General features: G+C 42.3%; 1 protein-coding gene across 2 annotated transcripts in view; it reads left to right on the forward strand.

Annotated features, from left to right (window-relative positions):
* LOC139759959 (uncharacterized) overlaps window positions 1-13,377 on the forward strand; it is a 79,312-nt gene that overhangs the window by 57,046 nt on the left and 8,889 nt on the right. For both annotated transcript variants that reach the window (XM_071682659.1, XM_071682660.1), the window contains 2 exons: window positions 4,331-4,449; window positions 6,696-6,954. In XM_071682659.1, the coding sequence (XP_071538760.1) occupies window positions 4,331-4,449; window positions 6,696-6,954 (378 nt within the window). The remainder of the gene's footprint in view (window positions 1-4,330; window positions 4,450-6,695; window positions 6,955-13,377) is intronic.

The raw sequence follows: 13,377 nt of genomic DNA on the forward strand, positions 1-13,377 counted from the left end.
ATTTCCACACATCTCTCTTACCCTTACGTTACTTACTCGATCAAACCACCTCACACCACACATTGTCCTCAAACATCTCATTTCCAGCACATCCATCCTCCTGCACACAACTCTATCCATAGCCCACGCCTTGCAACCATACAACATTGTTGGAACCACTATTCCTTCAAACATACCCATTTTTGCTTTCCGAGATAATGTTCTCGACTTCCACACATTCTTCAAGGCTCCCAGGATTTTCACCCCCTCCCCCACCCTATGATCCACTTCCGCTTCCATGGTTCAATCCGCTGCCAGATCCACTCCCAGATATCTAAAACACTTTACTTCCTCCAGTTTTGCTCCATTCAAACTTACCTCCCAATTGACTTGACCCTCAACCCTACTGTACCTAATAACCTTGCTCTTATTCACATTTACTCTTAACTTTCTTCTTTCACACACTTTACCAAACTCAGTCACCAGCTTCTGCAGTTTCTCACATGAATCAGCCACCAGCGCTGTATCATCAGCGAACAACAACTGACTCACTTCCCAAGCTCTCTCATCCCCAACAGACTTCATACTTGCCCCTCTTTCCAAAACTCTTGCATTCACCTCCCTAACAACCCCATCCATAAACAAATTAAATAACCATGGAGACATCACACACCCCTGCCGCAAACCTACATTCACTGAGAACCAATCACTTTCCTCTCTTCCTACACGTACACATGCCTTACATCCTCGATAAAAACTTTTCACTGCTTCTAACAACTTGCCTCCCACACCATATATTCTTAATACCTTCCACAGAGCATCTCTATCAACTCTATCATATGCCTTCTCCAGATCCATAAATGCTACATACAAATCCATTTGCATTTCTAAGTATTTCTCACATACATTCTTCAAAGCAAGTATGAATGGAAAAAAATTGGAGGAGGTGAAGTGTTTAAGATATCTGGGAGTGGACTTAGCAGCGGATGGAACCATGGAAGCAGAAGTGAGTCACAGGTTGGGGGATGAGGCAAAGGTTATGGGAGTGATGAAGAATGAATGTGTGGAAGGAGAAAATATTATGTCAGAAAGCAAAAATGTTGTATGGTTGCGAGGCATGGGCTTTTAGATAAGGTTGAAAGCCGGCAAGACAGCAGGTTTGGATGGTATTGCAGTGGAATTTATTAAAAAAGGGAGTGACTGTGTTGTTGACTGGTTGGTGAGGATATTCAGTGTCTGTATGGTTCATGGTGAAGTGCCTGAAGATTGGTGGAATGCATGCATAGTGCCATTGTACAGAGGCAAAGGGGATAAAGGTGAGTGTTCATTTACAGAGGTATAAGTTTGTTGAGTATTCCTGGGAAATTGTATGGGAGGGTATTGATTGAGAGGGTAAAGGCATATACAGAGCATCAGATTGGGGAAGAGGAGTGTGGCTTCAGAAGTGGTAGAGGATGCATGGATCAGGTGTTTGCTCTGAAGAATGTATGTGAGAAATACTTAGAAAAACAGATGGATTTGTATGTTGCATTTATGGATCTGGAGAAGGCATATGATAGAGTTGATAGATCGAGGATGTAGGGCATGTGTACAACTGGTGAAAGTATTTTGTTCAATGCTGACCCTTGGAGACAGTAACAAATGCAAAATTTGAATTCTTGGACCTTTTTTTGATTGGTTATTGATTACCTCTTAGAAAAACAGATGGATTTGTATGTAGCATTTATGGATCTGGAAAAGGCATATGATAGGGTTGATAGAGATGCTTTGTAGAAGGTATTAAGTGTGGGAGGTGAATGAGTTTCCACTTGTTAGGCCCCATCTCTTGATTTTTACCATCTGTTTACCTGCCATACAGGTAAGGACAGCTAGGCCCATCCCCAGTAGGTAGATGTACATATGGCACATATTAGCTTGCTAACACAGGAAATGGCGATCAAATATGAAAAGAAGTGTAAGTATGGAAGTGAAGTAAATCTAAAGAGACCACATAGTTTTCATGACCTTGATGTATGCAACCAAAACAGATGTAGGATGAGTCACAGAGGTCAAGAATCCATGCTGTGAAAATGAACTGTTTAAGAGGAGCATATGTTATAACTAGATGGAATGAAGAAAGAAATTAGGGAGTGTATGAGAGATTTTTTTTTAGCAGGGAATGCAAAGAGAATTAATTATGGAGTGTTAGAGAGGGTGAAACATAATACTTTGAGGTAGTTTTGGTGTATGGAAGGAATCCTAGTTCCCTGGGGAGTTCTCAAGGAGAGTGCATGATAGTACGATAAAAGGGGTTAGTGTGAGTGGAAGACCAACTGTGACGTGGGGAAGCATAACGGAAGAGTACTGGAGGGAGAGAAGTGATGGAATAATGCTTGGAATAGTGTATGTGTTAGCAGTCCGGAATAATCCGTGGGAGGTTCTATAATGTCTAGATGTGAATAGGGAACTGTGGATTCGATGCACACAACTTGAGAATGGATGTGGCCTTTCCTCATTGTTCCTGGTGCTAGCTTGCTAACACAGGAAATGGCAATCAAATATGAAAAGAAGTGTAAGTATGGAAGTGAAGTAAAGCTAAAGGGACCACATAGTTTTCATGACCCTGATGTATACAACAAAAATATAGATGTAGGATGAGTCACAGAGGTCAAGAATCCATGCTGTGAAAATGAATTGTTTAAGAGGAGCGTATGTTATAACTAGATGGAATGAAGAAAGAAATTAGGGAGTGTATGATGAGAGATTTTTTATTTCAGGAAATGCAAAGAGAATTAATTATGGAGTGGTAGAGAGGATGAAACATAACACTCTGAGGTAGTTTTGGTGTATGGAAGGAACCCTAGTTCCCTGGGGAGTTCTCAAGGAGAGTGCATGATAGTACGATTAAAGGGGTTAGTGTGAGTGGAAGACCACCTGTGACATGGGGAAGCATAGTGGAAGAGTACTGGAGGGAGAGAAGTGGTGGAATAATGCTTGGAATGGTGTATGTGAGGGAGGCATGTAAGGTTAGGGATAAGTGGAGACTCTTTAACTGTGGCCACCCTCTTGATGGGAGTTCCCTGAGGTGAGAAATGTAGATAGAAAGATAGAATGTTAAAAGAAATATGAATTTTGTTCAAAGTTGTCATTATTGTGAAAACATGGTGTCATTTTATGAACTTGAACCATATTATTCATATGTTGCTATCATGAAATGGCTCTCCATGAACCATCTGTCTGCTGAGGTTGCTTGTGTTTGAGATGGGTTTTAACCCCTTCTGCATTAGAGCTGTGTTCTGGCTAAATGAAAGCCAGTTGTACTTTAGAATTACTAAAGTGACTTCAGAATATTATGTTACTCTGTCTGTCTCTGTCTGTCTCTCTCTCTGTCTGTCTGTCTCTCTTTCCCTGTCTGTCTGTCTCTCTCTCTGTCTGTCTGTCTCTCTCTCTGTCTCTCTCTCTCTCTCTCTGTCTCTCTCTCTCTCTGTCTCTCTCTCTCTCTCTCTCTCTCTCTCTCTCTCTGTCTCTCTCTCTCTCGTCTCTGTCTCTCTTCTCTCTCTCTGTCTCTCTCTCTCTCTCTCTCTCTCTCTCTCTCTCTCTCTCTCTCTCTCTCTCTCTCTCTGTCTCTGTCTCTCTCTCTGTCTCTGTCTCTCTCTCTCTCTCTGTGTCTCTCTCTCTCTCTCTCTCTCTCTCTCTCTCTCTCTCTCTCTCTCTCTCTCTCTCTCTCTCTCTCTCTCTCTCTCTCTCTCTCTCTCTCTCTCTGTCTCTCTCTCTCTCTCTCTCTCTCTCTCTCTCTCTGTATAGAGCTATGTTATTCCATGATTTTTCATGGTCCTTTCTCCATCTCATCTGTGTTGTGTGTGCTTTCGCTGTTCTCTTCTGTTTCCATGAGGCTTTATGTATTTGATTCTGCATTGTAAAAGGATTATGTTAGTTTGTATGTTTCACAAGTCAGCTTATTTAAGCCAGCTATTTTATGGTTCACTTTTCCTCTTGTTCTAATGTTGTAAGTAAGTCTTATGACTAGAACTCCCGTGTCTTGCTCTTAAGATAGGTAACTTCAACATGGACAGTTCAGTTTGTTTCAAATTTTTTCATATTTAAAAGAATTTTTTCATTATTCTACTTTTCTTTGGCACCCTTTTTCTATATATTGATTCAGGTTATGTTTACAACTTTCTTTTGTCAAATATTCACTTTTTTCAGTTTGTGTCTTTGTGTGTGTGTGTTCAATTAATTAGAATGTTTATGAATTTACCAAGCACATAAGCTTTCATCCATTGCACCTGTTGGTACTAGGGTACATTATAATACATTTTCATAATCTTTTCCATTTACATGTAATTGTTTAGCTTGAAATTTATTTTTATAGGTATGGAGATGGTAGAGTTTTTATACATAGTGACAGATCTCTTGCAGAGAAGACTTCTAATAGATCTCACGAGGTGGTCTTCAATGCCTTCTTGAGAGGTTCTGTTCCTCCTGGGAAAGGTAAACCAGTTGTAATTTCTTCTCTTGATTATATTACTCCCATTGACATATGATGATTTACATTATGTTATGTGCATGTGAAGTGAGTGGGGGATGTGAGGTAGTTTGATCAAGTACATAATGAAAGGGTGAGAGGGCTGTGTGGTAATGGAAAGAGTTTGGTTGAGAGAGCTGAAGAGCATGTGCTGAGATGGTTTGGACATATAGAAAGAATGAGTGAGGAAAAGTAGACAAAGACGATATATGTGTCAGAAGTGGAGGGAAAAAAGAGAATGGGAAGATCAAATTGGAGATGGAAGGATGGAGTGCAAAAGATTTTGAGCTATGCAGGAGGATAAAAGGTATGGGCGAGATAGAGTGAATTGAAACATTGTGGTATAAAAAAGTAATGTACTGTCAGTAAACTGAAACATGGCATGTGAAGCATCTAGGGTAAAACATGGAAAGATCTGTGGGGCCTGGTTGTGGAGAGGGAGTTATGGTTTTGGAGCATTACACAAGACAGCTAGAGAATGGATGTATGCAGATGCAGCCTTTCTTTGTCTGTTCTTTGTGCTACCTTTTCAGCATTGGAAATGGTATGAAAAAATTTATTTTTATCGAGGATGTAAGGCATGTGTACATGTAGGAAGAGAGGAAAGTGATTGGTTCTCAGTGAATGTAGGTTTGCGGCAGGGGTGTGTGGTGTCTCCATGGTTGTTTAATTTGTTTATGGATGGGGTTGTTAGGGAGGTAAATGCAAGAGTTTTGGAAAGAGGGGCAAGTATGAAGTCTGTTGGGGATGAGAGAGCTTGGGAAGTGAGTCAGTTGTTGTTCGCTGATGATACAGCACTGGTGGCTGATTCATGTGAGAAACTGCAGAAGCTGGTGACTGAGTTTGGTAAAGTGAGTGAAAGAAGAAAGTTAAGAGTAAATGTGAATAAGAGCAAGGTTATTAGGTACAGTAGGGTTGAGGGTCAAGTCAATTGGGAGGTAAGTTTGAATGGAGCAAAACTGGAGGAAGTAAAGTGTTTTAGATATCTGGGAGTGGATCTGGCAGTGGATGGAACCATGGAAGCGGAAGTGGATCATAGGGTGGGGGAGGGGATGAAAATCCTGGGAGCCTTGAAGAATGTGTGGAAGTCGAGAACATTATCTCGGAAAGCAAAAATGGGTATGTTTGAAGGAATAGTGGTTCCAACAATGTTGTATGGTTGCGAGGCGTGGGCTATGGATAGAGTTGTGCGCAGGAGGATGGATGTGCTGGAAATGAGATGTTTGAGAACAATGTGTGGTGTGAGGTGGTTTGATCGAGTAAGTAACGTAAGGGTAAGAGAGATGTGTGGAAATAAAAAGAGCGTGGTTGAGAGAGCAGAAGAGGGTGTCTTGAAATGGTTTGGGCACATGGAGAGAATGAGTGAGGAAAGATTGACCAAGAGGATATATGTGTTGGAGGTGGAGGGAACGAGGAGAAGTGGGAGACCAAATTGGAGGTGGAAAGATGGAGTGAAAAAGATTTTGAGTGATCGGGGCCTGAACATGCAGGAGGGTGAAAGGCGGGCAAGGAATAGAGTGAATTGGATCGATGTGGTATACCGGGGTTGACGTGCTGTCAGTGGATTGAATCAGGGCATGTGAAGCGTCTGGAGTAAACCATGGAAAGTTGTGTGGGGCCTGGATGTGGAAAGGGAGCTGTGGTTTCGGGCATTATTGCATGACAGCTAGAGACTGAATGTGAACGAATGGGGCCTTTGTTGTCTTTTCCTAGCGCAACCTCGCACACATGAGGGGGGAGGGGGATGGTATTCCATGTGTGGCGAGGTGGCGATGGGAATGAATAAAGACAGACAGTGTGAATTGTGTGCATAGGTATATATGTATGTGTCTGTGTGTGTATATATATGTGTACATTGAGATGTATAGGTATGTATATTTGTGTGTGTGGACGTGTATGTATATACATGTGTATGGGGGTGGGTTGGGCCATTTCTTTCGTCTGTTTCCTTGCGCTACCTCGCAAACGTGGAAGACTGCGAAAAAGCAAAGCAAAAAATCTAAGCGTGTAATTCATATTGTAGAAATATTATAAAAATTTAATGATAATGCTCTTTCCACAATCTAGATGTTTTACTTGAATTATGCATATTGTTGAAATTGATGTAAAAAATTTGAGCAAATAGCCTCCGTTACTGTATAATTTGTTTTTCTGTATTACATAAGTGGTTTTTTCATAGACTTAGTGTTTTGACCTTGCATTTCTATTCCAGAGGGTTGCAAGTATGAGGCTGAAACTGTGGAATATATGGCAGAAATGTGGCAATTGTTTTGGGGTGAAGTGGATGGGCTGGGACTTTTCTATGGCTCTAAAGTGGATGTGGTTGATAAGTTTGCTCACATATTCCTGCATTCAAGGCCAAAGAAAGAACGAAAAGAAATCTTGGAACCTTTTGAACGTAGCGTTTCAATGTATAAAACCCACCTTCACAAGGCACCACTTGACACTGATTATTGGAGGGAATACCAGTGGTAAGTAACAAAGGAACAACAGTGGTAATTATTTTCAGTACTTTTGTATTAGTACCTTATTTTCAGTTTTTTCAGTGAGTGGTAGGAAAGTTTAGCATAGCTAATATAGTAATCAGTATCAATGGCTCACCAATGGTTGATAAGGGAGTACATTTAGTATTTGGGAAAGTAGCATTGGTTAATGCAGGGTTTGGCAACACATGGCTCCAGAGCAACTTGCAACACTAAGGAGAGTTTTGATGCTGTAAGTATTTATTCTTGTTCTATCTATTTATCTATTAGTCTCTGATACCTGTTCCCTCTGGGAACTCCCATCAAGAGGATTGTCACATCAAAAGTCTCCACTTATCCCTGTCTTTATGTGCCTCTCTTGTATCCACCATCCCATGCAGTCTTCCCCCCCATTTTATTCCCTCCAGTACTCATCCACTCTATTTTCCATGTCAGAGGTGGTCTTTCTCTTACATCAGCCCCATACATTTTACTGTCATTCACTCTTTTTGTAAATTCACCTTCTTTCCACAACCTCACACCATCTCAAAGTATTACATTTAACCCACTCTCCCTATCTATCTGTATCTCTGATGCCTATTTCTTCCAGGAACTCTCACCAAGGGGTGGCCATGGCAAAAGAGTCTCCTCTTATCACTGTCCTTATGTGCCTTCTTCGCATACACCATTCCATGCATTCTTCCAATATTTCTTTTCCTCCAGTATTCCTCTACTCTGTTTGCCCATGTCAGAGGTGGTCTTTTTCTCACACCAACTTCTTTAATTGTACTATGATACACTCTCCTTGTAAACTTACAGTCTTGCATTTTTTCCACATGCCCAAAACACTTGAAAGTATTACCTTTTACCCATTCTACCACTCCACAAATCACTCCTTTTGCAGTCCCTACCATACCACATCTCTCATACACTCTTTCCTTTCTTTCTTCATTCCATTTAGTCACACCACACGCTCTTCTCAAATAGCTCTTTTCCACAGCCAGGATTTTTGACCTGTGCCTCATTCCATGTCCATGTTTTGGCTGCATAAGTCAGGGTTGGGAGGACTATGGTATCCCTTAATCCTCTGTTCACTTCCATACTTATGCCTCTACCCTTCATTATTCTATTATGGGACCCAATGACTCTTCTACCATGTACTGCATTCACCCTTATCTCCTTCCATATCACCACACTTACCCAAGACAGCTCCTACATACTTAAATTCTCTCCCTTCTTCCAGTCTTTTCCCCCCATATCCAAAGCACAATTTAGTAAACTTTTGTCTTTCACTCTGTATGGTTTTACAAGATCTATACTTTCACTATTTCCTTTCAGACACCATTACTTTACTTTCATTTACATTTATCTTCAGTTGCCTGTGCTTACACACATCATAAAACATGCTTACAACCCTCTGCAACTCCTCTTTATTCTCAGCAAACAATGCAGTATCATCTGCTAACAGGGTTGCTACTAGCCACCATATCTCACTGCCACACTCCATCTCTTCACCCTTCTTCCCTAGTTTAGCTTTCATCTCTCCTACCACTCCAAGGTTATTAGGTTCAGTAGGGTTGAGGGACAAGTAAATTAGGAGGTGAGTGTGAATGGAGAAAAACTGGAGGAAGTGAAGTGTTTTAGATATCTGGGAGTGGATTTTGCAGCAGATGGAACCATAGAAGCGGAAGTGAGTCACAGGGTGGGGGAGGGGGCAAAGGTTCTAGGAGCATTGAAGAATGTGTGGAAGGCAATAACATTATCTTGGAGAGCAGAAATGGGTATGGTTGAAGGAATAGTGGTTCCAAAAGTGTTATATGGTTGTGAGGCATGGGCTGTAGATAGGGGTGTGTGGAGGAGGGTGGATGTGTTGGAAATGAGATGTTTGAGAACAATATGTGGTGTGAGGTGGTTTGATCGAGTAAGTAGTGGAAGGGTGGGAGAGATGTGTGGAAGTATAAAGACTGTGGTTGAGAGAACAGAAGATGTATTGAAATGGTTTGGTCACATGAAGAGAATGAGTGAGGAAAGATTGACAAAGGGAATATATGTGTCAGAGGTGAAGGGAACAAGGAGAAGTTGGAGACCAAATTGGAGGGAGAAGGATAGAGTGAAAAAGATTTTGAGTGATCGGGGCCTGAGCATACAGGAGGGTGAAAGGTGCGCAAGGAATAGAGTGAATTGGAACGATGTGGTATACTGGGGTTGATGTGCTGTCATTGGATTGAACCAGGGCATGTGAAGCTTCTGGGGTAAACCATGGAAAGTTTTTTATGGCATGGATGTGGAAAGGGAGCTGTGGTTTAGGTGCATTACACACGACAGCTAGAGACTGAGTGTGAACGAATGTGGCCTTTTGTCCTTTCCTAGCGCTACCTCGTGGGGGGAGGGGGGGGATACTATTTCATGTGTGGTGGGGTGGCAATGGGAATGAATAAAGGCAGCAAGTATGAATTGTGTGCATGTGTATATATGTATATGTCTGTGTATGTATATATATGTATATGTTAAAATGTATAGGTAGGTGTATGTGCGTGTGTGGATGTGTATGTATATACATGTGTATGTGGGTGGGTTGGGCCATTCTTTCGTCTGCTTCCTTGCGCTACCTCACCAATGCAGGAGACAGCGACAAAGTATGATAGTCATGATAATGTGTATGTATGTATACATTGAAATGTATAGGCATGTATATGTGCATGCATGGGCATTTATGTATATACATGTGTATGTGGGTAAGTTGAGCCATTCTTTCGTCTATTTCCTTGCGCTACCTCGCTAAGGTGGAAGACAGCGATTAAGTATGATAAGTATAATAAACAAATTTTTTTTTCAATTATTATACTTTGTCAGTGTCTCCAACGTTAGCAAGATAGCGCAAGGAAACAGATGAAAGAATGGCCCAGCTAACCCACATACACATGTATATACATAAACGCCCACACACGCACATATACATACCTATACATTTCAACGTATGCATACATACACAGACATATACATATATATACATGTGTATTTTCATACATGCTGCCTTCATCCATTTCCCCCTATACACACACACACACACACACACATGCGCGCATGAGATGGCACCCCCTTCCCCCACGTGAGTGCGAGGTAGCACTAGGAAAAGATAACAAAGGCCACATTTGCTCACACTCAGTCTCTAGCTCTCATGTGTAATGCACCGAAACCACAGATCCCTTTCCATATCCAGGCCCCACAAAACTTTCCATGGTTTACCCCACATGCTTCACATGCCCTGGTTCAATCCATTGACAGCACGTCAATCCCAGTGTACCACATCGTTCCAATTCACTCTATTCCTTGCATGACTTTCACCCTCCTTTATGTTCCGGCTCCGATTGCTCAAAATCTTTTCCACTCCATCCTTCCACCTCCAATTTGGTCTCTCACTTCTCCTCGTTCCCTCCACCTCTGACACATATATCCTCTTTGTCAATCTTTCCTTACTCATTCTCTTCACGTGACCAAACCATTTCAATACACCCTCTTCTGCTCTCTCAACCACACTAATTTTATTACCACACATCTCTCTTACCCTTTCATTACTTACTCGATCAAACCACCTCACACCACATATTGTCCTCAAACATCTCATTTCCAACAACTCCACCATCCACCGAACAGCAAATGCCTTACAACCATGTAACATTGTTGGAACCACTATTCCTTCAAACATACCCATTTTTGCTCTCTGAGGTGATGTTCTTGCCTTACACACGTGTATTCTTCAATGCTCCCAGAACTTTCGCCCCTCCCGCACCCTGTGACCCACTTCCGCCTCCATGGTTCCATCTGCTGCCAAATCCACTACCAGATATCAAAAACACTTCACTTCCTCCAGTTTCTCTACATTCAGACTTCCCAATTTACTTGTCCCTCAACCCTACTGAACCTAATAACCTTGCTGTTATTCACCTTTACTCTCAGCTTTCTTCTTTCACACACGTTACCAAATTCAGTCATCAGCTTTTGCAGTTTCTCACCTGAATCAGCCACCAGCGCTATATCATCAGGGAACAACAACTGACTCAATCCCTAAGCCCTCTCATCCACAGCAGACTGCCTACTTGCCCCTCTCTCCAAAACTCTTGCATTCACCTCCCTAACAACCCCATCCATAAACAAATTAAGCAGCCATGGAGACATCACGTACCCCTGCCACAAATCGACATTCACTGGGAACCAATCACCCCCATCCATAAACAAATTAAGCAGCCATGGAGACATCACGTACCCCTGCCACAAATCGACATTCACTGGGAACCAATCACTTTCCTCTCTTCCTACTCATACACATGCCTTACATCCTCGATAAAAACTTTTCACTGCTTCTAGCAACTTACCTACCACACAATATACTCTTAATACCTTCCACAGAGCATCTCTATCAACTGTATCATATGCCTTCTCCAGATCCATAAATGCTATTTGTAAATCCATTTGTTTATCTAAGTATTTCTCACATACATTCTTCAGAGCAAACACTTGATCCACACATACTCTACCACTTCTGAAACCATACTGCTCTTCCCCAGTGTGATGCTCTGTACATGCCTTGACCCTCTCAATCAATACCCTCCCATATAATTTCCCAGGAATACTCAAAAACTTATACCTCTGTAATTTGAACACTCACCTTTATCCCCTTTGCCTTTATACAATGGCACTATGCAATTCTGCCAATCCTCAGGCACTTCACCATGATCCATACATACATTGAATATCCTCACCAACCAGTCAACAGGACAGTCACCCCCTTTTTTAATAAATTCCACTGCAGTACCATCCAAACCCGCTGCCTTGCCAGCTTTCATCTTCCGCAAAGCCTTCACTTCCTCTTCTATGTTTACCAAATCATTCTCCCTGACCCTCTCACTTCACACACCACCTCGACCAAAACACCCTATATCTGCCACTCTATCACCTAACACATTCAACAAACCTTCAAAATACTCACTCCATCTCCTTCTCACTTCACCACTATTTGTTATTACCTCTCCATTAGCCCCCTTCACCAATGTTCCCATTTGTTCTCTTGTCTTACGCACTTTATTCACATCTTTCCAAAACAACTTTTTTATTTATTTGCTTTGTCGCTGTCTCCCGCGTTAGCGAGGTAGCGCAAGGAAACAGACGAAAGAATGGCCCAACCCACCCACATGCACATGTATATACCTACACGTCCACACATGCAAATATACATACCTATACATCTCAATGTATACATATATATACACACACAGACATATACATATATACACATGTACATAATTCATGCTGTCTGCCTTTAATTATTCCCATCGCCACCTCGCCACACATGGAACAACAACCCCCTCCCCCCCTCATGTGTGCGAGGTAGTGCTAGGAAAAGGCAACAAAGGCCCAATTCGTTCGCACTCAGTCTCTAGCTGTCATGTAATAATGCACCGAAACTACAGCTTCCTTTCCACGTCCAGGCCCCTCAGAACTTTCCATGGTTTACCCCAGACGCTTCACATGCCCTGGTTCAATCCATTGACAGCACGTCAACGCCAGTATACCACATCGTTCCAGTTCACTCTATTCCTTGCATGCCTTTCACCCTCCTGCATGTTCAGGTCCCGATCACTCAAAATCCCCTTCACTCCATCCTTCCACCTCCAATTTGGTCTCCCACTTCTCCTCGTTCCCTCCACCTCCAACACATATATCCCCCTGGTCAATCCCTCCTCACTCATTCTCTCCATGCGACCAAACCACTTCAAAACACCCTCTTCTGCTCCCTCAACCACACTCTTCCCACCTCCACACATCTCTTCCACCCTGACATTACTTACTCGATCAAACCACCTCACACTACATATTGTCCTCAAACATCTCATTTCCAGCACATCCACCCTCCTGCACACAACTCTATCCATTGCCCACACCTCGCAATCATACAACATTGTTGGAACCACTATTCCTTCAAACATACCCATTTTTGCTTCCCAAGATAATGTTCTCAACTTCCAAACATTCTTCAAGGCTCCCAGAATTTTTGCCCCCTCCCCCACCCTATGATTCACTTCTGCTTCCATGGTTCCATCCGCTGCCAGATCCACTCCCAGATACCTAAAACACTTCACTTCCTCCAGTTTATCTCCATTCAAACGCACCTCCCAGTTGACCTGACCCTCAACCCCACTGTACCTAATAACCTTGCTCCTATTCACATTTACTCTCAACTTTCTTCTTTCACGCACTTTACCAAACTCAGTCACCAGCTTCTGCAGTTTCTCACATGAATCAGCCACCAGCTCTGTATCATCAGCGAACAACAACTGACTCACTTCCCAAGCTCTCTTGTCCACAACAGACTTCATACTTGCCCCTCTTTCCAAAACTCTTGCATTCACCTCCCCAACAACCCCATCCATAAAC

Source organism: Panulirus ornatus, chromosome 34 (genome assembly GCF_036320965.1).
Source record: "Panulirus ornatus isolate Po-2019 chromosome 34, ASM3632096v1, whole genome shotgun sequence".
Classification (NCBI taxonomy): domain Eukaryota; kingdom Metazoa; phylum Arthropoda; class Malacostraca; order Decapoda; family Palinuridae; genus Panulirus; species Panulirus ornatus.